This window comes from Topomyia yanbarensis, chromosome 3 (assembly GCF_030247195.1).
Source record: "Topomyia yanbarensis strain Yona2022 chromosome 3, ASM3024719v1, whole genome shotgun sequence".
Classification (NCBI taxonomy): Eukaryota; Metazoa; Arthropoda; class Insecta; order Diptera; family Culicidae; genus Topomyia; species Topomyia yanbarensis.
In genome coordinates this window covers 380914022-380938468 of record NC_080672.1, presented here as the reverse complement: position 1 = coordinate 380938468, position 24447 = coordinate 380914022, and the positions used below count along the sequence as shown (strand labels likewise).

Below are 24447 nucleotides of genomic sequence, written 5' to 3'. Positions count from 1 at the left end.
TACTGGTATTTCGTAGAAATTTAAAAAATTTATCATGATCTCTGAAGTTCCTAAGATTTTTCATTACTACGTAAAGCTTCATTGAAGTTCGCAGAGACCTCCTGCAGCTGTTCAGCACACCGTGAAGGATAATCGACTAGCCAGAAGTTTGTAGGAGGGCCGTAAAGTTTGTATGGCTCCCGATGATTGGTTAGTTTCCGAAATATCGCGAAAACTTCTTGTAAAATTGGAAAAACTTCTTTATTAACCTTCAAAAAGGCAGTCACTTCAAGAAGTATCGCTCCTAAGACCCAATGAAATCAAAAGCCTCTTTTTGGTCGATTTATCAGAGTGAGAATCGTAAGCCCCAAAAAGGTTGAGCATTCGTATTTCAAATGACAAGTTCATTGGAACTAGAGAACTGTAACTAGCCGGGCCTCTGAGACACGTTGCCTTTTTTCTATCTCAGCAGCCGGCTGCCCAGATCAATAAACACATGATAACACTACTGAGATCGTATTACTTATCAAAGTGTGTTCAGATTTGTATAACTCTTTACCCCATCCAACTAACAGAAACTCCTTCCCTTAGCAAACGTGGTGATGTAGAGGTATTCATGGTTTCCACAACAACGTTTGTTACACTAACATTCCTTCCCTTCCCCGATGACTGTAAGCACGTTGACGGCGCCGTTATTGGCATTTCAAAGTATAGAACTCTCGAAACGTGCACGCTGAGGATGGATAGATACTCCCAGGCCTCAGGCCAATTTCGCTTACTCTGATCAAGTAGCAATCGGAGTAGCCAACTACGAATTGTACGGTCACCTTGTTCATGTTTATGCTCATATAAAATTATCTAGTCCTTGAGCCATCCTTGTTCAAAAAATCTAGTAATAAAATACTTACCACTAACTTGGGTCAAGACCAGATAAATTAATAAGCTTTTAAACTAAAAAGGTAGGAGGTTTACTTGAGCGGTTCTTGAGACACCCACCGATTTTGAACGCATGGTTTCGAGAAAAAACGTCTAAAGCGCTTACAAGATTTTGAACCAACAGTTATTTATTTTTCAGGAAGGAGGGGGTTTTCAAAATTTATTCCTAAAACCTTCATATTTTAACAAAAAAGGAAAGGACTCGATTTTTTTGGGAAAAGAAAACTAGGCTACTATGCCTCTTTAACCAAGTCGAAGAAATCTGCTACACTTAAGTAAAATTTTGAAGAGATATTTTATTCGCGTGTGTTTCTAACTTAAATGATAGCCATCGAAGGATTAGTCACTGCGGTTTTAGTATAACAACGTATTTTGTTGATATAAAATATTAGAATACATTTTAAAATTAAAAATAGGTGTAAACTTTACCACCAATGAATACTAATAACAATGAATTGAAAATTAAATTTGAGTTAAATTTTGAGTTAAATTTGAGTAGGCGTTGCTTTTTATTGATTCTGTAGCGGAACAATGTTACTTTTAACAATATTTTTTCTGTGTGTAGTACCCATTGAGTTGCAAATAAATCAATCCATCCTTAACAAAACAAATTATCTAGATTTTTACCAATATTAACAGATTGTATTTTGTAACATTAATCGACCCCGAACGCCCTGAATTAACTGTTTGGACCACCACCATTGTTTAGAAAGCATGAATTAGCAAGGGACGGGAAGGTGTGAATTATTTTTAAATATTAAGAGCCATAGTACACAAAGGAGAACAAGGAGTTGAAGGAAAAAAGTCTAGAAAAGCGTGGAATAGGGTCATATAAACAAGCTTAGTGTTTACCGGCGACTTTAAGTTTTTGTCTTCTACCTCAGGGGTCAGGATATTTTGACATTTGAAATGCAAATCACCTGAGTCTGCGGCATGTCCTGGACGGCGTAAAGTAACGTTGTACTTCATGCTATAGGAACCGAATTCATTCACATCTATCCACCTAAAGGGATGATTTGCTTAGGTGAGTCGGAAAAGTCCCGACTCACATACTTTTTCGAATTTTTCTGGACTGGATGATTTAAAATATGATACAAATCTGGTTGGAACGGCAGTATAGGCAGCGAATAGCACCAAGTTTCACAAATAACCCAATATCTAATATTCTAAATATAATCACACTAACCGTTGATACAAGTTGTATAATTTCTACATTTGTTACGCTGCCCTGAACGTTTTACCCAAGGAGTTTTTATTCTCAGGTGATACGATCCTCAAAAACGCCGATCAGCCATGTTGGTTTTAGAAACGACAGCTAACAACATTGTTTTCTATTTCTCTCCATATGTTTGCTTAGATTTCAGGCGGTAAACAAAGTTGTTCGCTGTCATTTTTCTTCCTCGCAGCATGCTGCACGCTAACCTCACTCCTCACCCAGTTACTGCCAAAGACGAATCACCTTATAACACTAAGCACCTTGGTTTTACCGTTGTCACTAAAATAATAAACAAGTATACTGATGTGTGTATCAAAAGTATTTGAAAAACGCTCACCAAAACCAATTGACCGCACGATGTGCTTTGTACTTTGATCTTCAACCAATCAAACTATTAGCAGTAGTCTCGTTCACTGACCCACATTCTTGGTCTTATATCCACCCCGAAGCGAAGCATCACAGAACAGAACAGAAGTTGAACAAGACAGTTTCAACCACTATATTTCCGCACGACGGAGAAACAATGAAATAAACTTTGAAATAAGTTTCAGAAGAACATTTCGACCCAATTCAGCAGCCTGCTTCGGTTAATATCCAACGCTGCACACCGCGGCAAAAACGGTCAAACGGATTGAAATTTAATTACAATCAACGTTGCTGCAATGCTCGCTGAAGTAATTGAACCAAATAAAGCGATTCTTAATTCATAAATCGTGACTTTCAAATCCGTGTTCAAAAAGCCATTTTTCATTTCGCCAAAAATATATTTTCTTGTAATACATTTATTAACAATGTTGTCATACTGAAATATGCACAAAATTGCTTGAACTTACATTTCTACATCATTGATGAAGATCCGATAGGCTAATTTCTCAATGTTATTCATATACAATCATGTGGGATTGTGAGACTTTTCCAATAGCAATAACTTTATTTGTTTCAACTTCAACTTTCAAATTCTCTTTGGAGTAGTATTTTAACGAAGTTTTTTTTCTATTTCACCCAGTGTGCGCAGCTTCAACGGGTGAAAGCGAATCCACTCTTTTCAACTTAGACGAAAGATAATTGGTTTTGTTCCTGACAGTCGGTAGTCAGGGTACTGCAAAAAGTGTGTCGCCGCAATATATTCCATTAGGCGTGTGAACACCTCCGCATTTTCTGCAAATTCCGCAACCGCGATACCAAAAAAGGAAACCGAAAGGCTACTCGAAAAAGCCGAGGAATGCAGTTTTCATGCATTTGCACTATGTCACTTGTGTTCTGCCGTCCTGCACCATCTGCCTGTGGCGCGTAAAAGGCTTATCGTTTGCCAACCGACCTCCCGCGGGCCTCCTACTGATAAATATTTCACACCACAATTTTCCACCTGGTGCGATATCATGTAGGGGAATTATGGTTAAAACCGACACCTTAAGCTTAACACTTTTTCTAAGTTGCCACAAAACCAATAAAATTATAATTTTTAAGCAGAATTCTTCATCAGAAAATTCTTAACAAGACTTAATTTTTTCAGCGCTTCAAAAAATTAATTTCATTAAAAAATATTGGTTGTAAAACTTGGAAAACAAAGTGACTTTTTGTGAGCACTGCGGGTAAAACCGACACCCCATAGGGGTAAGATCGACACCCCCTTTAATTTATTTTCTCTCCACTTTATTAAAATCTTTATCTTTATTAAACATGAGATATATGCGTGATTAATAAAGTGTGAGTATGTATGATGCAAATATGTGCTTTTTATTGCTTCATCATGTAGTGAGGGGAAGAAAGTTCGAAAGCGTAGTACTATAAATAAGAGTATTTTATGCTATAGGATTATTTATAGATATGAGTATTTCCAAATAATCCTTGCGCACATCATTGTAACCTCCAGTGTCATTTTATTTCATAAGAGAAGATTTTCAGGTGTTCTACGTTCTGCTAATTGGATTCATTCACTTATAAGTGACACACACACTTCTTAGTAAAACTATCTTTTTCAGATTTGATTTTTCGGACTCTGATCATCAACGATCTATTGGAGTATACATAAGATCATTGTCTCATTGTGATAAAATTCGTCTATGACAAACCAAGAGAACACTATAAATTCGGTTTGATGACCTTTTTGCAGAAATAGCAAAAGCTTCGTTAGAATCAGATAAGCAAAAATTCCAATTTTTGATTTTTAAAGAGACTTACAAGAAATAAACACAATAAAAGTATTTCTGTGTATTTCTGCTAATACTATAGTGTTCTAATAGGCTAATTGAAGTGTCACAAAGATCCCCAGTATTTTGAAATGAATCGCAACTATACACAACCATCTTAACAGGGTGTCGGTTTTACCCTAACCATAGGGTGTCGGTTTTACCCCAACAGCGCACATTTTTTTATAAAAGCTATTAAAAATATTGAATTTTTCAAACTCGTCTTCAATGCACCTAGTTGATCATAGGACAGGCCAATAATAATAGGTACTGAAAAATGGGGTGATTTGAAAAGCTTTCGTTCGGTTAAAACCTTAAAATCTACCAACGAAATTTTACATCCAGACGAGTATGAACGCTGCTGTAGAATGTTTTGTTAATTTTTATGACATTCGGCGCACTAACGTAAATCCAATTTTTCTTCAAATGCTCTAAATAAACGTACCAATAATATTGTATCATTATGAAATGAATAAAAATTTGATTTCTAGGAAAAGTTGTGGGGTGTCGGTTTTACCCACAGTGTCGGTTTTTCCCACAATTCCCCTAGGTATGGTTGGAAAGCTTGCAGACTCTCCAAGGCAGACGTTTCCGATTCGGCCGAGATGTGCATCTCACTGTGACTGCATGATGTAGGGCTAGTCCGTGTAAAATACACCAGCTGGACAAAAATCATGTCAGCCGAAAGTAGTGAAAATTGGGCAACCGTATATCGAAGACTGAATGTCTGGCTCAAACAGAAGAAGAGTTTGCCCGAATAAGCATGCGATGAATGACTTGTTTGAAAAACACGAAACATCTTGAATCGAGAAGGTGTGTGTATATTACATCAAGAAATTCTATCTTAAAATCGCGAAAAGTTTGAAGGGGTTGTTTATTATTTTGTTTTAGTTAACTCGTTTTTATTATTAATTTATTTCAACGCTTTTTTGTGAAAAGGGCGATACTTACAAATGTAAACATAGGGCTTTTTTCATACATGCGAATGAGGGCTTTGAAACGCAACAAATTAACCTAAAAATTTTGATTCTACGATTTTGCTTTCTTAAACTACAGCAAAAAATACAACGGGCGAAACTGTATTTTTGTTTGTTTATTTAAAGTTTCGCCCTCCACGCTCCATGCAAACAAACAGGGCGATACTTTTTTGGCTAGCAGTTTAGAGGCGAAACTGTTATTTTCGATTTTTTTAGGATTATCAAGCTGATACCAGCTGTAAATAGTAACAATGATCTCTATTGAAAAAACACGGACGAAATCGGTGGTGTAGAACGGTAGTTATTGTAAAAAAACGGAAGGGCGATACTTCAATACTGATAGGTGAGACCGAAAAAGTAAACAATCGCCAAAGGGGCGATACTATCATTTTGTCAATTTCAATAGCAAAAACAAATTTTAATTCAATAATTTCAAATACTCTATGAAGTTTTGGGTTTCGATCACTGAATCATGCAATCTAGAATGTAAAAAAACACAATAGTTCTTAAATAGGAAATAAAACCAAGTTTGGAAATATTCACTGTTGATTTTCTTTGAATGGTATCACTGCTAGTATCGCCCTTTTCAAGAAAAAGTGTTGATTTAATTTTTTGGGACAAGATGCACCATTCAGCTCATGTGAATTCTTGGATTTTCATGACAATTTCTAATCGACTAAACCATAGTCAGCCAGAACAACAACTTGAATACCTTATCAAGTAATGTTTTATTGATATTTATTTTTCATCGGCTTCTTGCGCAATGAGTGCCTGATAGTGACGCTACTTAATAGTCCAACACATGCACGGAACAAAACATAGATTTACTTCTCTTCCGAAGGAAGACGCGACCAGAAAGATTTTTCGCTTCAGAAAATCACAAAGACCTCGGCTGGGACGGAACCCCGACCAACTGAGGTAATAAGTAGTCACGCTTGCCACTCTACTACATAAAAACATATTAAAATAATATTGTGTGACATTATTCAGCTATCTTTAACATCTTTTTCCATTGGTACTGCCCGATTTTACCTCAATCGTCGCTTTTATACAATCACGTGAGGAACACCTCAGTTAAACTTAAAAGAAAAAAAAAATTCGACGATTATGAGGAATTTGATATTTTCAAAGTTTTTGAAAATTATACAAAACGTTTTGATTGCAAATGAAACTCCTTTAATTCACATAAGCTCTGAGATAGCATAATGTACTTGAGGAGAGCGCATTTTACCCCATCGTCCCATAAATTATGAAGGCTCTGCTGAAAAGAACATGTATGGCATTGCACACAACTAAAAAACAGTCGCTTACCGTTTCGGGTCTTTTGTACTGAGCACGGATCCGCAGACAGGAAACCGCAGTATCAAAACGTGTCCCATCAGACATCACAGTGCTCATCACCCGTCACACATTTCAACAGAAACGTCACAAGGCAGCCGAGCCCGAAACGGTATTGAAGAACAGTCTGAGAGAGGGAAATGAAGTTTCGATATCTTTCTGTTCATCACAGTTGTTTGGAATGGTAGGTATATGTATATAAAGTTAGTTTATAAATTGTTATGGACCTGTTTCCCCCGTTATATCCTAGCGTATGGAATTTCAAAATGGTCCACGATCTTAGTAGTTCTCCTCGAGCCGACACAGCATACGTACAGCTAGCTTTGCCAATGGCTCAAAAGACTGCACCGTGTGTACTATTATGCATAGGTACAAATAATGTATTTAGGACGGAGGGTATACGAAATCGGTGGAAGAATTCAGAAGAAGTTCTGAGGATTACTGTGTTCGAGTATGCGTCGGATGGAAACCCCAGGTTAATGGGAGCCATGAGAAGACAGTCACAATTGTTCCATCCCTCTAATAGAGAGCCGTTTCGAAAAATAGTTTATGGGAAACCACAGATCCCATTTCCATTCAGAATATGGTGCATTTCATCTACAAGTTCAAAAATCGATTAACAAATCATGAAGTTGACTTAATAATAGGTAACAAAATATCGATAACACATCGCATATGTTCATTTAACTTTTATACTGTTTAAATCAAATAGTTGAACATTCGCATGATGAATCCATCGTTGATTGATTTTATGGTTGAAAACATTCCGCATAGTGAAAGGATTGCAGTTTTTCTTTCATTAATAAACCGGTCGTTTACAGATGAAGGAATAAGGCCATTAGAACGTGTTTTCCTCTTACCATATGAGGAATATGTGTATCATTACTATAAAGCAAATAAAAGAATCCGCCAACAGATGGCTCCGCTTATGAAAAATAAGGAGTTACATTCGAATGGCCGCAGTCCAAGAGGGGCTAATCCTAATTTTTTTCCGAAATTGACATTTTTGCATTTTTTATGTTCTAAATAATCCACGTGTACTGTCATTGAAAAATTTGAAAATAATTTTTAGATTTTTTGCTATTAGCAGTTAAAGTTGACCATGGAGGTATCCCGAGAACTAGCGGGTGTCCCTAGGGGCAGATCACTCTAGGAATGTATAACAAATTTGCATCAAATTAGAAGAAATGCATTTAATTTCCATTCTTGCATCAACTTTGCACTCCCTGGCAGAAAAGTTCGTTCAACAAACGTCCTACGCTGATTTACTTTGTTCGACGTTTTGTTGAATGTAGGGCAAGTTTTTGTGTAGGGCTTTGACGTCTTACACACAACGCAAAACACATTGCACGCAACGCAAAGCACATTATGAATTTCAATTTTGATGGAAAGAAATGCATATAATTTCGCTGATTTTTTAAAATGCATCATAAGTGATCTGCCCTAGGGGTGTCCAAAAGATGGTCAGCATGATGAAAATATTTTCTTGTTTTGATGATACAGGATGGTTGTTAAATTTTAATTGTTTTAAGTTAAACGGTTCATAGTTTCACATAAAGTTTAATTCCATGTGATTAAAAAACACTCGTACTTTCGATTTGTCAACAAAACATTCGGTCGAGCTTGATAGTTTTTGCCGAATTTTGAAGATTCAGGATTATTTTTGTATTGTTGAGGTTAGGTTAGTTGTTTTAGATACGGAAAATGCGAGGGGCAAGCACTAGCTGGTTTGAGTGCATCGTATTGAAAATACCAGCGTATTTTGAATATAATTAAAGTAAATAATGAAAGGATTTGAAAAATTCTGTTGTTGTACTTAATACGGTACTTAATGTAATTAATATCGATGTGTACGTACATAAAGTATTTAAAGAAAATGTTGATGGTAATTAAAATATTTTTCGTATTTAAAGTAATTCAAGTACAATGAATTTGTCACGTACTTTTTGGAATCTTTGCGGTACTTAATGTACTTTATGGTACATTAGTGGTACTTAAAGTAACTAATTATGTAAGACTTTTGGCCCTGCGTCGTATTGAAGATTTAGTGCTTGCCCCTCGGAAAAATGTTTATCTAGAAATTGGATTTATCAGTGGATAACCTCGACTGTCAATACCTGTACTCTTTAATCAAGAAATTTTAGCCCACTATCATGTTTTCTATCTAGATTACAATCTCTAATGTGGTTTTTGTTTGAGGCGAAACTGAGTCAGATCCTAACCCTACCTGCTGTCAAAATGTATTAACTGACAGCGGTTGGGGTTAGAACCTGACTCAATTTCAGGTTCAAGCGAAATCGCCATAAATTTCATTTTGATATTCAGCTTTTTACGTGCCATAATGGTGGTCTAAATTGTTCAGTTCGTAATACGTTTAAGGGCCCTATTTTGACAATAATCGTTTACGTCAACCGCCCAGTGAGATTAAGTAATCCTACGTTAGTCCAATGCGTTTGATGTTTATTCAATGAACGCCCGACATCTTCAACTGGGCGTTGCTGTCAAGCTGGCGTAAACGATTATTGTCAAAACAGGGCAAGTAAACGTATTACTAACTAAACAATGGCGGTCGACATCCTGCGTTAGATGGCGAATTGAAGGTTGCCAATTTGTTCTGCCATTCTCTCCGTATTTATAGTTACTATATTCATAGTTATGCGGAGACACTGTGCGGAGCCAATTGAACATGTCAAATGCCGGAGCCTATCGAGCATGACGTTACATAACATGTTCTTTTCGGATGTACATGGAAAATGTGGTTATGGTGATAATTATTTTACTTTTTCCTTGTGTTATCGAACGTAGAGAACCACAAATAAACAAAAAAATTATGTAACAACAAGACATATTCGTACAAGTATGAAACCACATTATATCATCGGATTCGTGCATGTAAAGTTTTTGCTGACGACATCAACAATGAAACTAGTAAGCTAGAGCTTGAACATTTGCATGGGATGCCAATGTTTTCTACCCAAAATAACAGCTGCCAGTTTTCTGGCTTTTGTGTCCGCCTAACTATGAATATAGTAACTATATCCGTATTAGGCTGTGCACGCTGACGAAGGCGACTAGCAGGTCGACATAAATTGACTTTTGCTGTGAGCCGTGTTTACCAACACTGTCATTAAGCTGTGATGAAATGTTGGTAAACATGGCTCACAGTAAAAGACAATATATGTCGACTTGCGTTCGACTTCGTTAGCGTGCACAGCCTAATTTAGCCTGTGCACGTTGACGAAGTCGACTGCTAAGTCGACATAAAATGAAGTTTACTGTGAGCCGTGTTTACCAACATTGCTATTAAGGCTGTGAACCATTTGGCGATTTTCTTTAACTTTTAGTTAAAATTTGACAGTTCGAAAGTTATTTTCTCTTGAATGGAAAAATTTAACCGAGAGAGCGAACCATTTCAAAAGTTGACATATGGATAGTTATTTAGAATTGACAGCTGCGATGACCACAAGTTGGTAGATGTGTGAACATTTGTCGATATTTTAAAATTAGTTTTTTTCTTATTACATTAAGTATGACAGTCATAGCCATGAAAAGTAAACATCCACATCCTGAAATAACTTAAACAAATCTTAACACAACACGTTATCGTTTCCATCTTTATCCCTTAATTTTGTATTGAAAAATACTGATAACCTCAATTAGATACAGGAAATGTTTCCACATTTTTATTCTGCATCATGGGCAAAATTTTAACCATCGAGCTGTCAAATTTAACTATCGCTCTGTCAATTTTAACCATGCTCCAGAGTAGGGTTATTTTGCAAATAACTTTCGAAGTGTCAGATTTTAACTAAAAGTTAAAAATTTCACCAAATGGTTCACAGCCTAATGGTGATTTCGCTTGAACCTGAAACTGAGTCAGGTTCTAACCCCAACCGCTGTCAGTTCATACATTTTGACAGCAGTTGGGGTTAGGAACTGACTCAGTTTCGCCTCAAACGAAAACCACATAAGTTGTGAAGCAATGTTGGTAAACACCAGTCAATTTATGTCGACTTGCGTAAGCGTGCACAGGCTAATGGGCCCTATTCTCACAGTCACTTCCCCTAGTGACTAGAAGAAAATTTCCTTCTAGTCACCAAGTGACGTGACTGTGAGAATAGGGCCCAATATCTTTCCCTGGAGGATAACTACCCTTGACTGGCCAAACGACCAATCGGAAGCTGGTTCAATATTGAGGTTACGACTGGATCAAATGAACTTGCAATTAATTTCATGAAAATATTGTAAGAGATGGCGCTACTTCGGTGGTAGCTAACGTGAATTTAAATGTATGGGAAAGATTTTAAAAGATATTAATTTTGTCGAAACTGTAATACTGTAGTTGTAATGCAGAAAAAAAACATGGGAACAGTTTATAGAAGTTTATTCAGATACTTCAATTTTCAAATAAAATCTAAAAAAAAATGTTTGCGCTCATGCATTTTACCCATTAGTTTACTAAAGAGACTATAATAACAAAGAGTCACCCTCTTAATTCATTGAGAACAATTTATCTAGAAACCATGCCACGGCTTACGCGCAACACTATAATTGTTCAAATATCGCGTAACTTGATTGTTTTGATTCCACTTGTTTGACAAAATCCGCTGTGCTTCATTAGATTTTTAGCCAATTAGAACGTAGAAGATTGATTTGTGTACGGGAATTAAATGTTTGGCAAAATTCTGTAGCAACAAAACCACACTGGGATTCAAAAACATTGCGTTTTTCCGATTCTCGGCGTATCCAGAAAAAAGGCATGGTTGGAATTTTGTGGACTTTCACCTGATTTCTGTCTAATGGACCGTAGACGATTGTGCAGCGTAAGTTATTATAATTATTCTAAGGTACGTTAACAATTCTTTTTTTATTCCTGCCAACTTCAGTTCCACTTTAGCCAGGAAGACATTTACTTCACACAGCCCGGGGACAACTTGACAGCTCCCATATATTGAACTCATAAGCAAATTTTGTGGTGATTTGGTGATGTCATGGCGGCTCGAATGGAGCAAAATTTGAAAAAGGCGCATCCCATTTACTATTTTCCATATCTAAAAAATAATCAATTTAAGCATTTCTTTCATCAAATTTATTTCGCTGTTCTCATTAGAAACTGCCCTCATTCCCCCATACTTAAACAGAAACATAGATTCCATTTGGAATTTAAAAAATCCGAAAGAAAATAAATCGATTTTCGGAAATACAAGAAGATGACTTTCAAAATCAAGCCACTACCACTTATATTGGAATTTCCGAAAATCTTCCGAAACTAATCAACATCTCCTAAGGCATGAAATCCTCCGGTAGAGCCGAGGAAAATGCCAGAATAATTCTGAAGGGATCCATACCAAAACCATCGCAACATCTTCCGGAAAGAATTATTGCAAAAGTCGAACAAAACTCTGGCCGAAGTCGAACAAACTTGTACATTCCTGGCAGCATTCTTGCTGAAACCGAGCACTACTGGTTTGATGCCAGAATTCTGATAAAAGCACACAAATTTTATTCAAAACCAATTTTGCTAAATGTGTAGAAAATCCTATACATATATTGTTTATTCTCCCAATCAAAATGCTAGAATTCTTGACGTTCTTAATGAACTTGAAACAAGATGTCGCAGGTTCACGAATTGTTGAGCTTGGTGATTTACTTTCATTGGCCAAAAAGTTTTTCATTTATATTTCATTTATAACACCAATGATTTACCGATTACAAACTTCACACAACAAGAAAACCAAAACATTTTTAGGAAGGAAGAGAGCCGGTTGCTAAAAACAACACCTTCCAGCTAAATCTATAATAAGATTTATGTAGCTTTGCTGACGGTTTCCAATCAGGGATAAATTTATTCTCTAATAATATTTTTTTTCTTTATCCACATTTTGGAATACGCTTTTTCTAAATGTTGTTCTAGCCGCATTGACGGCGTTCATAACACACGTAACGAAACACGCTTTTCTCTTGAAACTTTTTCGTGTCGTTGTTCGTGGTAGTCGTACAGAAAAGGCATACTAGCGCCACCATCAAATCGGTGGTACATATATGAAACAAGCACTATCTGTCAAGTTGTCCCCGGGCTGACTTCACATCAGCGAATGGAAAGATTTATAAATGTCGGGGAACTATGCCAGTGTACACCGTCTTTCCGCAAGTTGCTGATTTTTCGTCGGTGTCAGCAAAGAGCAAAATACGCCATCAATAACTCTACAATTCCATTGTGCCTGATGGTCTACTTGAGGGACATCAATCAAATTACGTGGGACCTACGGATTACGGATGTTTGCAAAGACGAATAAAAGTAGGTATGCAAATTTCTTGGTTATATGCTTACATTTTATTTTTATTTCATTGTTTTAGATGTATGAAAAAGCTTGAGAATGAATGCAGAATCCTAAAACAGACTCTAAAAACGCAAGAAACCGCAATTGAAAAGCATCTTATACAGGAAAGCCTCGTTTCAACAGCAATGAACAGAACATTTACCACCGATCAGGTTGACGTCTTGTACAATAAACAATTAAATTTGAGAAATATAATCTCCTGAGAATTGCATCCAAATTAAAACCCCAGGACGTAGATTTCAAAAAGAACAGTGAATACGACGCAATGAAGGTTATCAATTCACAGAAGTTTGTGAATTCCAACGTTTCTGCAGAACTTCGTTTTAGCAAACCGCCCCGAATTGCTGGCCACTGTTTATTTCATAGAGTGTCTATCTAGATGGTTCCATTTGACGGCGAATAGATCCTTAAGTTTTGCACTGAACAAATGCGAGCATTGTTATTAAGAATAGTTTACATTTTTAACACTTAATATTTATTTTTTGATAAGTACAACGTTTATCAAGAAACACTGCAGTTTCTTGACTTCTTTAAGTGTATGATATATTCAATAGAAGTAGGATATCAAAGAAAATGGAAACTGAGGCAGTACTAGCACAGAAAACAGACATCCATGATCGAACAAAAATATTCAAAAAACGCGAGTAAATATTTGAATAAGTATACGATAAACACTAGCGCCGCCACATCGACTTATCCCAACTATCCGTCAAATCCATTCCGGAACCGGTTCGAAATCCTGAATGGATTCAGTATGGAATCTTGCTCAAAGAAAACAACCGATTCCGACCCTATCGGTTGATGCATTTGAACTGGAATTCATACTGGAAGTCCGAACCGGTTCCGGACTAGTTTGACTGGGTAGAAGACAGAGATGCCAGGTACTTTTTTCAAATGTCTGCAATAATAATTTTAAAAGTCTGGGAAGAACAAAAAATGTCAGGAAAGCTAGTGTAACCAAAAGCCTTTATATTCAAAAATCTGCAAATATCTGCAACCAAACCAAAAAATCTGCAAATATCTGCAACCAAACGGAAAAATCTGCAAATATCTGCGTCATCGAAAAAATCTGCAGCTTAAATTAAAAGTCTGCGAATTTGCAGACTTGTCTGCAAATCTGGCATCTCTGGTAGAAGAATAACCGCTGTCAATTCAGTCGAACTCAGCCACAAAAAAACATGACGACAGTAGCGCACCTGGTTAGGATATCCCAACTACCTTCGAAACAGTTGGAGATTTTTACACAAGTTGAATGCTTATTTATTGACAATATTTCCGTCTCGTGTAGGGTCCGCTTTAAGCGAACCCTACACAATACAGGAATATTGCCAATAAAAATATTGACGAGACTACTTTAATACGTCAATCCCATTTAAAATCTAAGGCATCAATATTTTAAATATCCCCTCACACCATCAATATATTAACCAATAAATGGTTTATTGTCAATATTTCTGCTAGTGCAGAGTCCGTTTATGTATCCCCATAGAAAATTTGACAGTTCATAAATTTCCCAATCGGCCGACGAAATCGGGTGCTTCGAGGTCGACAGATTGATTAACCGTCGGGTTTCGTCGGTAAACAATTTTCGCCACCATATTCATCGCCAGATTCAATCTGTGTGAATCTGGTTCCAGTTTTAAACTACGAACTAAACGATCGATTTAATTGGTTGAAATAGACCGATTGCAACAGATTTCGTCGGTTATATTTAATCGGTTGTCGCGTCGGCAGACGTCCATGTTAAACCCCCATAAGAGTCGCTGAAACAATCGACCGATTAATTGGTGACATAGTCGGCCGATTGTGCCGACGCAAGCCGATTTAGTCGGTGGGAAAATCGGGAGGATTTTCTATGGGGATACGCAAAATAAATGTCAAACTTACGGATCTATCACAGGCAACAGCGAGACGATGACCAGTCAGTGCCAGCAGCGACATATGCTATCTAGTAAAATAATCTATTTTCATAGTTCATACGCTCGTACGTAGAGCGCCAAAGATCTGAGAAAAGTTCCGTATAGTTGATCAAATCAAATACAGGTGGCCACTGCTCACGTTTGTTCCCACCTGCGCTGGAAGAATAACATCTTCTTCGGTGTTGAAAACAGTTGTTTATGTTCACGAATTCATGCAATCATTTTCACAAATTTTCGTTCGATGAATCACAAATTTATGTGAACCATTTATGAAGTAGTTTTTATAGATTGACTTCTCTCGAAAGCATTAAATGTGATTTTTAATGCTGAGTGTGGTTTATGTTGATACAAAACGTAACGAATTGTCTGCATTGTTTTGATAACAATCTGTCCTAGATCTATATTATATCAGTAATCAATATTTTTATTGTTTTATTCCAGTGAGAAACGATACTCTAAGCTTGACGCAGAATGGAGTCGAACGTCACCATTCCTAGAGAAGCATTTAGCGAACTTTTAGTAGCATCAAACCGTCAACCTGATGCTTTTAAACCTGACCCATGGACTAATGATCCGGAAGATTCTGACACAGATGAGGAATGTACAATAGTAAAAGTTGAGCAGCTACCAGAAGAGGAAAGTGCTGTCGGAGCTTATCATGATACGACAATTGACGCAAATGATAGAAACTCGTGGTCGAAACAGATTCAAGCATTCCCTGCAGCACAGAGTCCTGCCTTTCCTTCAAAGCGATCATTCAGTGTTATGACACATGGTGAACCTGGGTCAATTCCTACAATGTGTACAATACCGGTCACAAACCACAACCGTTTCTCACCATTCAGTAATCATTTTTATGATAACGATTTAAGTTTAGGCACCGGAGGGCCTGCCTTAAAAACACGCACAAAAATTACAGTGCGGGAATACGTCTACGAGTTACCGGTTGGTGATATGCCGAATAATGAAGCAGTTAGCCTGCTAGCCATGTTCGACATGGATGCTCAAAACATGCCACTGGAAGCTCTGTGCAAACTTTGGGGTATTGCGGCTCTTTACCCACAGTTGGTTGATAATCGGGTTACTGATGTCAAAAGGCTTTTACGCCTCGAACCGGAGGATATCAATGAGTTGACCCGCATCATTGGCTATCGAATTACGCTAAGAGACGTGATCTATTATCTGGTAAATAATTATATTCAAGGAATCAATTAAAATTAATTGTTATATTTGTAGAAAAACAGATATACCGTACCTGTGGAGTCAACGGCTAAGCTTCGGAGAGCTCCGAAAAAAGATGAAATTGCTAATACTTGTCAGGTAATTAATTGATGATGATTGAATTTGTACTGAGCACTGTAACACATTTTTATTTCAGTTTCCTGAACTTCGAAGTTTTTTGTGCAGCTCGCTAACTGGTCAGTGCATTGTCAAGTTCTACGAAGCCAAACACGAGCTCGATAACGCGAGAAGAAACGAATTAGTTAAAATTATCGTCCTGGAAGCAATCAAACGTAACATTACGTTGGATCATGCTTATTTTAGAGCTATGAGCGCGACAATTCAAGCGACGTTCCCTAACGAACCAATGGTTCGTAACTTGATGCCTTTAAATCAATCAACCCAATATTCTATAGACTATTCTAAATTGCAGACAATCTATTTCACCCCTCAGAGCAGAAGTGGTGACCGACTGGTACCAGCAGGCGGTAAGTTCATTAAACGCAAAGCGGTTATCTTGCGATCATTAGAGGTACCAGTTGAAACGGAAACGGTCGAGCAGCCGGAGGAGGAAACTATTTTAAGTATGATATTGCTTCTAATACATCTCTTTTTCAATTGAAGATCAAACTATTAAAAATAATTATAGACAAAGAAGAACAGGAAGCTGCCCGTATATGGCTGATCGATGGACGAACACCAGAGGAAAAAGTTATAGAACACTGGATTAAGTGTCGAGAGTTGCGAAGAAAGCGGTTTTTGGGATTGAAGTCCTTGGAAAACCGAATCGCTATGTTCCCAATTGTGCAATCTTTTTTGGCTCGTGCTTTAGTATGTCTTTGAATTTGTAAGATGCTCTATTGTGCCAAGTAACAAGGTTCCTACTTTCAGCTAACTCTTGATTTCGAAAGCGAAAATCCTGGAAAATTGCAAACATTTTATCAATCATTTCCTGAGCTGCATATAACGATTGGACGACATTTGGATTCCATCAAAGACAGTGAAACGCGAGAGAAAATTCGAACATACAGGAATGCACAAAGTAAGGAAAGTAAGAATGTACTACTGGCTTTCCTTCTTCCCGCTCTTATTCCTACCAACTATCGTGTCAGTGGATTGTGGCGACCATCAATCAAAGAATCGCTAGATGGTTTCATTTTGTATGTTCAGGTGGACTGTTGAACTTTTATTTATTCCACATATAAGATTCTGGACACTAACTATGGTTTCTATTTCAGAATCCCGAACATATGAACGCCACCATCGAAGCCAGAAAGTGTTTACTAATGGAGAAGAGCAGTGCGAACAAGGAGCTGCGACTTCAGTCAACCGTCGTGGTTGTCGGTGATATAGAAGACCCGTCCTACTTTGTGATTTGTGATCGTTTGCAGTACCCGGCCAATTCCATAGTAGATGCTATTGGGTTTGCCGTGGTGCTCACGTGTACGCTCAATTTGCGTTACAACGACGATGCGAAACCGATTTGGCTGTTCATTCAGCAGTATTTATTCCAGATGGAAACCGTTGATAGTGCAAAGTCCACCGATGAGTTTATTCGGAAATTGAGGATGACTTAGCTGGACCGGTCGGGAGAAATTTTCAGACTGTTATGTATAAATGTGTATAAATAAACAATGAACTATTAGGATGTAGTTATAACGTATTAGTTCCTATATCGTATATGATTTTTAAGAATAAATATAAATGCATTCGTAATAGTTCGCTTTATTATAGGCTAACGAATGTTAAATAAACTGCATTGTTTTTCATCATTCTTACAAAAGCATCTTTCAAAAAAAATACTTGTGAAAAGAGTTATAGATTTTTGGGCCGTCGTTATAAAACGAGACAAATTTGCAACGAGATCGTCCCTATCTTCAATGAGTTGAATATAATTTTAGTTATAAGGTGCCCAGACTACATTACCAGATTTGAGTGTAGAACGGACCAAAGCACAATGGAGCGCTTTTAAACAATGTATATTGGCAGAGCCGTACCGTGGTCTTCTGGCGTTCTTGGCGGAGTCTCAGTTTTGCGCCCCATTGGTATTTAGCTGCACAAAATACTTCACCGTACTCTTTTGAAGGCATGGGAAGAAGAAGAACTACCTGCTGACTGGCTAGAGGGCCTCATTTGTCCCTTATACAAAAAGGGACCCAGACTGGAGTGCGCCAATTATCGAGTAATATCGCTCCTCAATTCGGCGTACAAAATTATGCCACGTATTCTGTTCAACAGATTGAGGCCGTTGGAGGAGTTTTTCGTCGGCGAATACCAGGTGGTTTTCGTGAGAGCCGATCAACAACGGATCAAATGTTTACCCTGCGACAGATTCTAGATAAGTTCCGGGAATACAACTTGCAGACACACCATCTGATTATTGATTTCAACGCGGCGTACGATTCAGTGAAAAGAAACGAGTTATGGCAGATAATGGTAGAACATGGTTTTCCGACGAAACTGATTAGGCTGATTCGTGCAACTCTGGATGGACCGAAATCAAGTGTTCGGGTTGCGGATGAGATGAAGCAGGGTGATGCGCTGTCAAACTTGCTGTTCAACATTGCTCTTGAAGGTGCCATCAGGAGAGCAGGCGTGCAAAGGAACGGTACCATCGTAACTCGGTCGCATATGCTCCTAGGATTTGCGGACGATATTGATATCATTAGAATCGACCGCCGAGCCGTGGAAGAGGCATTCGTGCCTTTTAAAAGGAAGACAGCAAGAATTGGCCTCACAATCAACACCAGCAAGACGAAGTACATGATAGCTGGAAGAATACGTGGGTCCAATAGTGATGTTGGTGGTGAAGTGGTGTTAGGTGGTGATAAATTTGAAATAGTGGAAGAATTTGTGTACCTTGGAACTCTAGTGACGTGCGATAATGATGTTACCCGCGAGGTGAAAAGGCGTCTTGCAGCTGCAAATAAAGGGCGAACACGAAATTATTGCGACACCGAAAATGTCATGCCAATTTTCTTATAATGTTTAAAATCAAACCAAAATTTCAGGGTAGTTTGATACATATATTTACTTCAAAAATCAAAAGAAAAGTTAATCGATGGAGCCTTGAGTGTAAAATTGAACGCATTTTCGCTTGATGCCCTCCATCAAAGTCTTTACAGTGTCATCCGGTACCAGTTTCTTAGTTTTTTGCCATTTTCTTAACATGTCCTTCTCGTTTTTGACTGTCTTCTTGCTATTCCGAAGTTTCGCTTCATCATTGCCCAGTACTGCTCCACTTGACGCAGCTCCGGACAGTTTGGAGGATTCATGCCCTTTGGAACAAAATGGACAGAATTGGCCTCATACCACTCCAGGACACTTTTAGAATAGTGGCATGATGCCAAATCTGGCCAAAATAGCGGAGCTTCGTCGTGCTGCTGCAAGAACGGCAAAAGGCGCTTCTCGACGCACTCAGATTTGTAGATCCCGCCATTTACTGTGTCCTATGTCACGAAAGGCTCACTCCTCAGTCCGCAAGAGCAGATGGCCTGCCAAATGAGATATTTGGAGGCGAACTTCGACATTTTCTTCTTCTTAAATTTGTCGTCCACATAAAACTTGCTCTTGCCGGTGAAAAACTCCAATCCCGGAATTTGCTTAAAATCGGCTTTTATATACGTTTCGTCGTCCATCATACAGCAGCCATATTTTGTCAGCATCTTCTCGTAGAGCTTCCGTGTCCGAGTTTTAGCCGTCGATTGTTGCCGGTTTGCGGTTTGGGAAGTTCTGTACCTTGTATGTATGTAGTCCAGCTCTCTTCTTTGCATTCTGGACGTAGCTCTGCGACATGCCGATCTTTTTAGCCAAATTACGGCTTGAGACGTTGGGATTTGCTTTAATCATCCGCTTCACCTTTCTCTCCGTCTTTTTGTTCTCCGGTCCCGGTTTTCTTCCAGCTCCTTGGCCGTGGTCCAACGTCAACCGCTCCTGGAACCGCTTCAACACTCTGAAGACGGTTGAATAGTGAATGTTCAACATTTTTCCCAACTGCCGGTGCGACAGGTTAGTAAATTCCAGGTGTTTGGAAAGAATTTGTTCTCTCGACTCGCGTTGGTTCACCTCCATTTTCGTTGAATCGAAAAACACGACTTCGAGTTTGACAGCATGTAAACAATACACATCAATGAGAAAGTGTGCAAAATTTGGTTGATTTTTACCCAATGGTAAAAAAGTTATGCCCTGTTGAATGGGTCGCAATAATTTCGTGTTCGCCCTTTAGGGGCGTAGCCAGCTGAAGTCCCGTAGTTTGCAGACGAAGACAAAATTCGCGATGTACAAGACATTGATAGTTCCGGTTGCCTTGTACGGCCATGAAACGTGGACGTTAAAGGATCGTAGAGCGTTCGGTGTCTTCGAACGTAAGGTGCTGCGAACAATGCTCGGCGGTAAAGAAGAAAATGGCATCTGGCGGCGTCGTATGAATCACGATCTATACCATAAAGGAGTGGATATTGTCAAGCTAATAAAAAACGGCAGGCTGCGGTGTGCTGGTCATATGGCACGAATGCCGGAAGAACGACAGGCGAAGATAATATTCAGTAGAGACAGTGGCGTAGCCAGAAATTTGGTTTGGAGGGGGTTTTGATGAAAATCGCAAATTTTTTGAAAAAATGCTAAAATTTAATGAGTTTGATAAATTATTGAAAACTCAAAAACATACGTAGTCTAACAGATGTCATTCCAGTCTACAAACAAGAAGGATCAACATGGAACAGTTTTCAAACCTCTATAGATTATTTTCTTGTATAATATGTCAATGAAGTCAAAAATTGCGATCTTTTAAAGTGGGATAAATGATCTAAAAAATGTTCAACGTTCAAGATCACCTAATATAATAACAGATGGAGATGGCTTTTGGTCACGGTTTTAGCCAATATTATTTTATTTTGTCTATCGCCAATAATAATATAATATAATATAATAATCCTTGACTTTGAAGGTTTGACAACTTCTGGAAGTTATCAACATAAATCAGCGCCTGCTTTGATATAGAAATTTTAGTGATTAACTCTCATAGAGGTAATTATGGTGAATTAATTTTTCAAAAATATTAAGAGACATGGTGCCTTCAGCAAAGTTTTTGATAATGTCATTTCAAACAATTTTGTTGAAAATATGAAGGCTACATGAATTCAACATATAGGAATTTGAATGGACTGGGCCTGCAATATTTCTTCTTAGTGAAGAAAAATTTATGTGAAAACTATTTTTTTCTGCGCTACGGATAAAATTGTTTGAAACAATCATTGCGAGTTGAGAACACAAAACCTATAACTAAATTATGGATGGATGGAACTGAAACTTGCGTTTCGACTTCATCTCATCAGAATCCGACACTAACTTGGTGGGCGGACTAAGCTTGCGCCGAATTGATGCTAGCTCCTGAAAATGGAATCACTCTTTGTGTTTTTGAGTCCTTTTAATATCTGGGAATTATTTGTTTTATATCCAGTTCCCTTATTTTTTTTGTAAGCTTCAAAGGCACCTTGAACGCAATGTGAATTTATTATTTAATTACCGCAGAAGAGATTTATCAAATACAGTAATTTCAGAATAGCTTGTTTTCTACTACTATATTTCGATACTCTGAATATGTGGGATATTTATGTCTTTGACAAAGTTGTTTGAAATAGCACTTTCGAAAACTCTGCTGGAGACATTAAGTCTCGACCCAAATTTGGTTGAAGAGTAATTCTTGTCTATAATTACTTCTACGGGGATTAACCGTCAAAATTATTCTATCAGCAGATGAACAGTTTGGCGTTTTGAAATTCTTCAATGTTACTTAACATCGAAATTTGGCAGTTTCGAATGAATGTGATCGTGACCGTTAAAAAATTATCGAGCATTAATTTTACTTTTCTTCATTAGTTAACCTCACAACTTGCAGTACTAGTACGTAGCACACAAAATTTTAGTACGCCATTCATTGCACCCTGCTAAGAGGCTATTCATATACTTGATAATACAACAAAAATCCAATGCTCATAAAACCGATCCTGACCTGCTAGAGACAAAATTACATCAGCTTTCAACTAGTTTCTGAAGTGTTATTCTTGTTGTTAACCATATTGAATTGTTGTCTAAACTCTACACAATCTAAAAAAATACATTTTCAGCAAATGTTGAAATGTATGTAAGTTTTCGGTAAACAAGCTTATGTTTTATATGCAATCAACCTATTCAAATTTAGATTCCCATCTTTCCAAAAATGAGCTCATAATAATTCAGATAGCTTTTTATTTCACATTGAAGTAATTTGACAACTATGGGATTTTGGCTGAGAGATAAGTTACAAAATCCCCTTCCCATAATTTTCCAAAAGTTCTCATGACGCTTTAAACACAGTTCTAAATGTAGTGATCAGAGAATATTTTTCCAAAAATATTTTGTGGAATATTAAATTAAATTCGTCAGCATCATTTTTTTTCAATCCAATTAATTTTGGTTTGGGGGGGGGGGGGTTTAACCCCCAAACCCCCCCCCCCCCCCCCTGGCTACGCCACTGAGTAGAGAACCGGGAAGAGGTCGACGATTCCGTGGCAGGCCGCGTACACGATGGCTGTTTGTAGTGGAAGAGGACCTAAAAGCACTCAATGTGACTGGAAAAGATTGGCCCAGGACCGGGTCCAGTGGAGGAGAATTCTTCACTCGGCGTAGATTCAACGAAGCGAATTATTGCCCATCAAATATCAAGGTATTTCCTTTGGCTTTCTTTTTCAGTTCGACCTTCAAATAATAATGGAAATGACCCACCTACTCCCTACTTAATTCATGTTTGACTGTCGTTCATGCCATGTGTATTCCAGCCACAAATCTTTTACTGTATATTTAGTTTGAAGGCAACGGAGAGAGCACAGACAAACAGACGTAACACTAGAAGAATTTTCATCGCCCACAGAAAAAACGGTCGATTTAAATTATGTAAAATGCGCCATCTCACCGAGCGTGGCGCTTGTGAAGCGATTTTGACACATAGCCATAATGTGTCACTTTGTTACCACAAGAACCCGAAAACTAAGATGAAGGGAAAGAAAGGTGGGAACTTTCGTCACTTTTGAGTGTATTAGTTTTATACATGTCAAATTGAGCAAGGCTTCTACGACCCATAAAATAAGTAAACATAATGATCGGAACGAGCATCCTGATTCCATCCTGGTGCACGATGGAAGGAGAGAAAAGGCCGAACATCACCATGAATCTTCCGATTCGAGCACTTAGGGACACTTTTTAATCTCGAAACTAGCGATAAAAATAATTATGACTGAACCAAATCAAAACCTTTGCCCACTACGTTATTTGTTTATGTTTTTCTTCTTCATATCCATTTGTTTGATCGATTTGAACGAAGAAATATGGCAACAGTATGTATAGCTGAAACAATGTGATATCCTGTACCATCTTGCCCGAAAACATAACCGCCATTTTCATTTTATGCAAACCAAAACAAACAAAATGGTCCAGAAATGTGAAATGCATTCCTGTCGAAGTTTTCAAGGTAAGAATTGTTCAAAATCATTTCGTAGTTTCCTGCACGATGCTGATCGGTGAGCAGATACATTTTAGGATCTTGCTAATTTAACTGGTTCGGTGTAACAAATCTAACCGGATGTATGCAACGGATTCGAATTTGTTGGTCCCCGGAGACTTACGGAGAAATTCAACTTTGGCGGGGTGCAGGAGTTACGAAAATTGAAGATACGCTTGGACCATATTCAATCTAGATATATTTAACGATCCGCGGCAACCCAACTATCAAGTTGTGGGATTATTATGAATGATAATCACTACATATTTAGATTGCGTAAGTATATAGAAGACCAACACATCGAACATACTTTGCACTCAAAACAGAAGCAAAGATTTCGTTGAAAGGGAAAGTAGTGCCATGTACTCGTATGAATCATCGTGGCGAACCATCCGTTTAGAATTTTATAAAATTAAATTCTCCCATAGCCTACATAATGAGTTTTCACTTACGGAAAACGTTAAAAATGAAATCGTTGATGTGAATGGATCCTGATATTGGCAAGGAAATTTTAGGGGTTGTGTCTCCGTGATCTTGGTCCAATGATGACCTCGATAGCACAGCCTACTCTTTAAAAATAGACTAAATAAAATTAAGAGTACGTGATGTCTCCGGGATTCCAAAAGAGCGACGACAAAGAAGAATAAATAGAGACAAAAATCAATCATACGCCCAATTGACGACAACAATTGATTTCTTCACACGAAAAGTAAAACAATTTTGGCGTTGCTTAATTTCCCGTAACAATAATGGTTGTGTGGGTTTAAAAATGCAGTGGTAGCTCTGCATTTTTTAAA

At 37.8% G+C, this 24447-nt stretch overlaps 1 protein-coding gene across 6 annotated transcripts in view; it reads left to right on the top strand.

Annotated features, from left to right (window-relative positions):
- LOC131689069 (uncharacterized) overlaps positions 1-17850 on the top strand; it is a 59601-nt gene extending 41751 nt beyond the window's left edge. For 3 of the 6 annotated variants that reach the window (XM_058973860.1, XM_058973857.1, XM_058973859.1), the window contains exons 2-8: positions 15337-16080; positions 16132-16215; positions 16274-16486; positions 16550-16700; positions 16766-16947; positions 17008-17286; positions 17355-17850. In XM_058973860.1, coding sequence (XP_058829843.1) covers positions 15367-16080; positions 16132-16215; positions 16274-16486; positions 16550-16700; positions 16766-16947; positions 17008-17286; positions 17355-17693 — 1962 coding nt within the window. In that variant the 5' untranslated portion in view covers positions 15337-15366 and the 3' untranslated portion in view covers positions 17694-17850. Of the gene's footprint in view, positions 1-13108; positions 13129-15113; positions 15260-15336; positions 16081-16131; positions 16216-16273; positions 16487-16549; positions 16701-16765; positions 16948-17007; positions 17287-17354 lie in introns of those variants that run through there. The other 3 variants (XM_058973858.1, XM_058973855.1, XM_058973856.1) reach the window with 3 other exon arrangements.
- The last annotated feature ends 6597 nt before the right edge of the window (positions 17851-24447 follow it).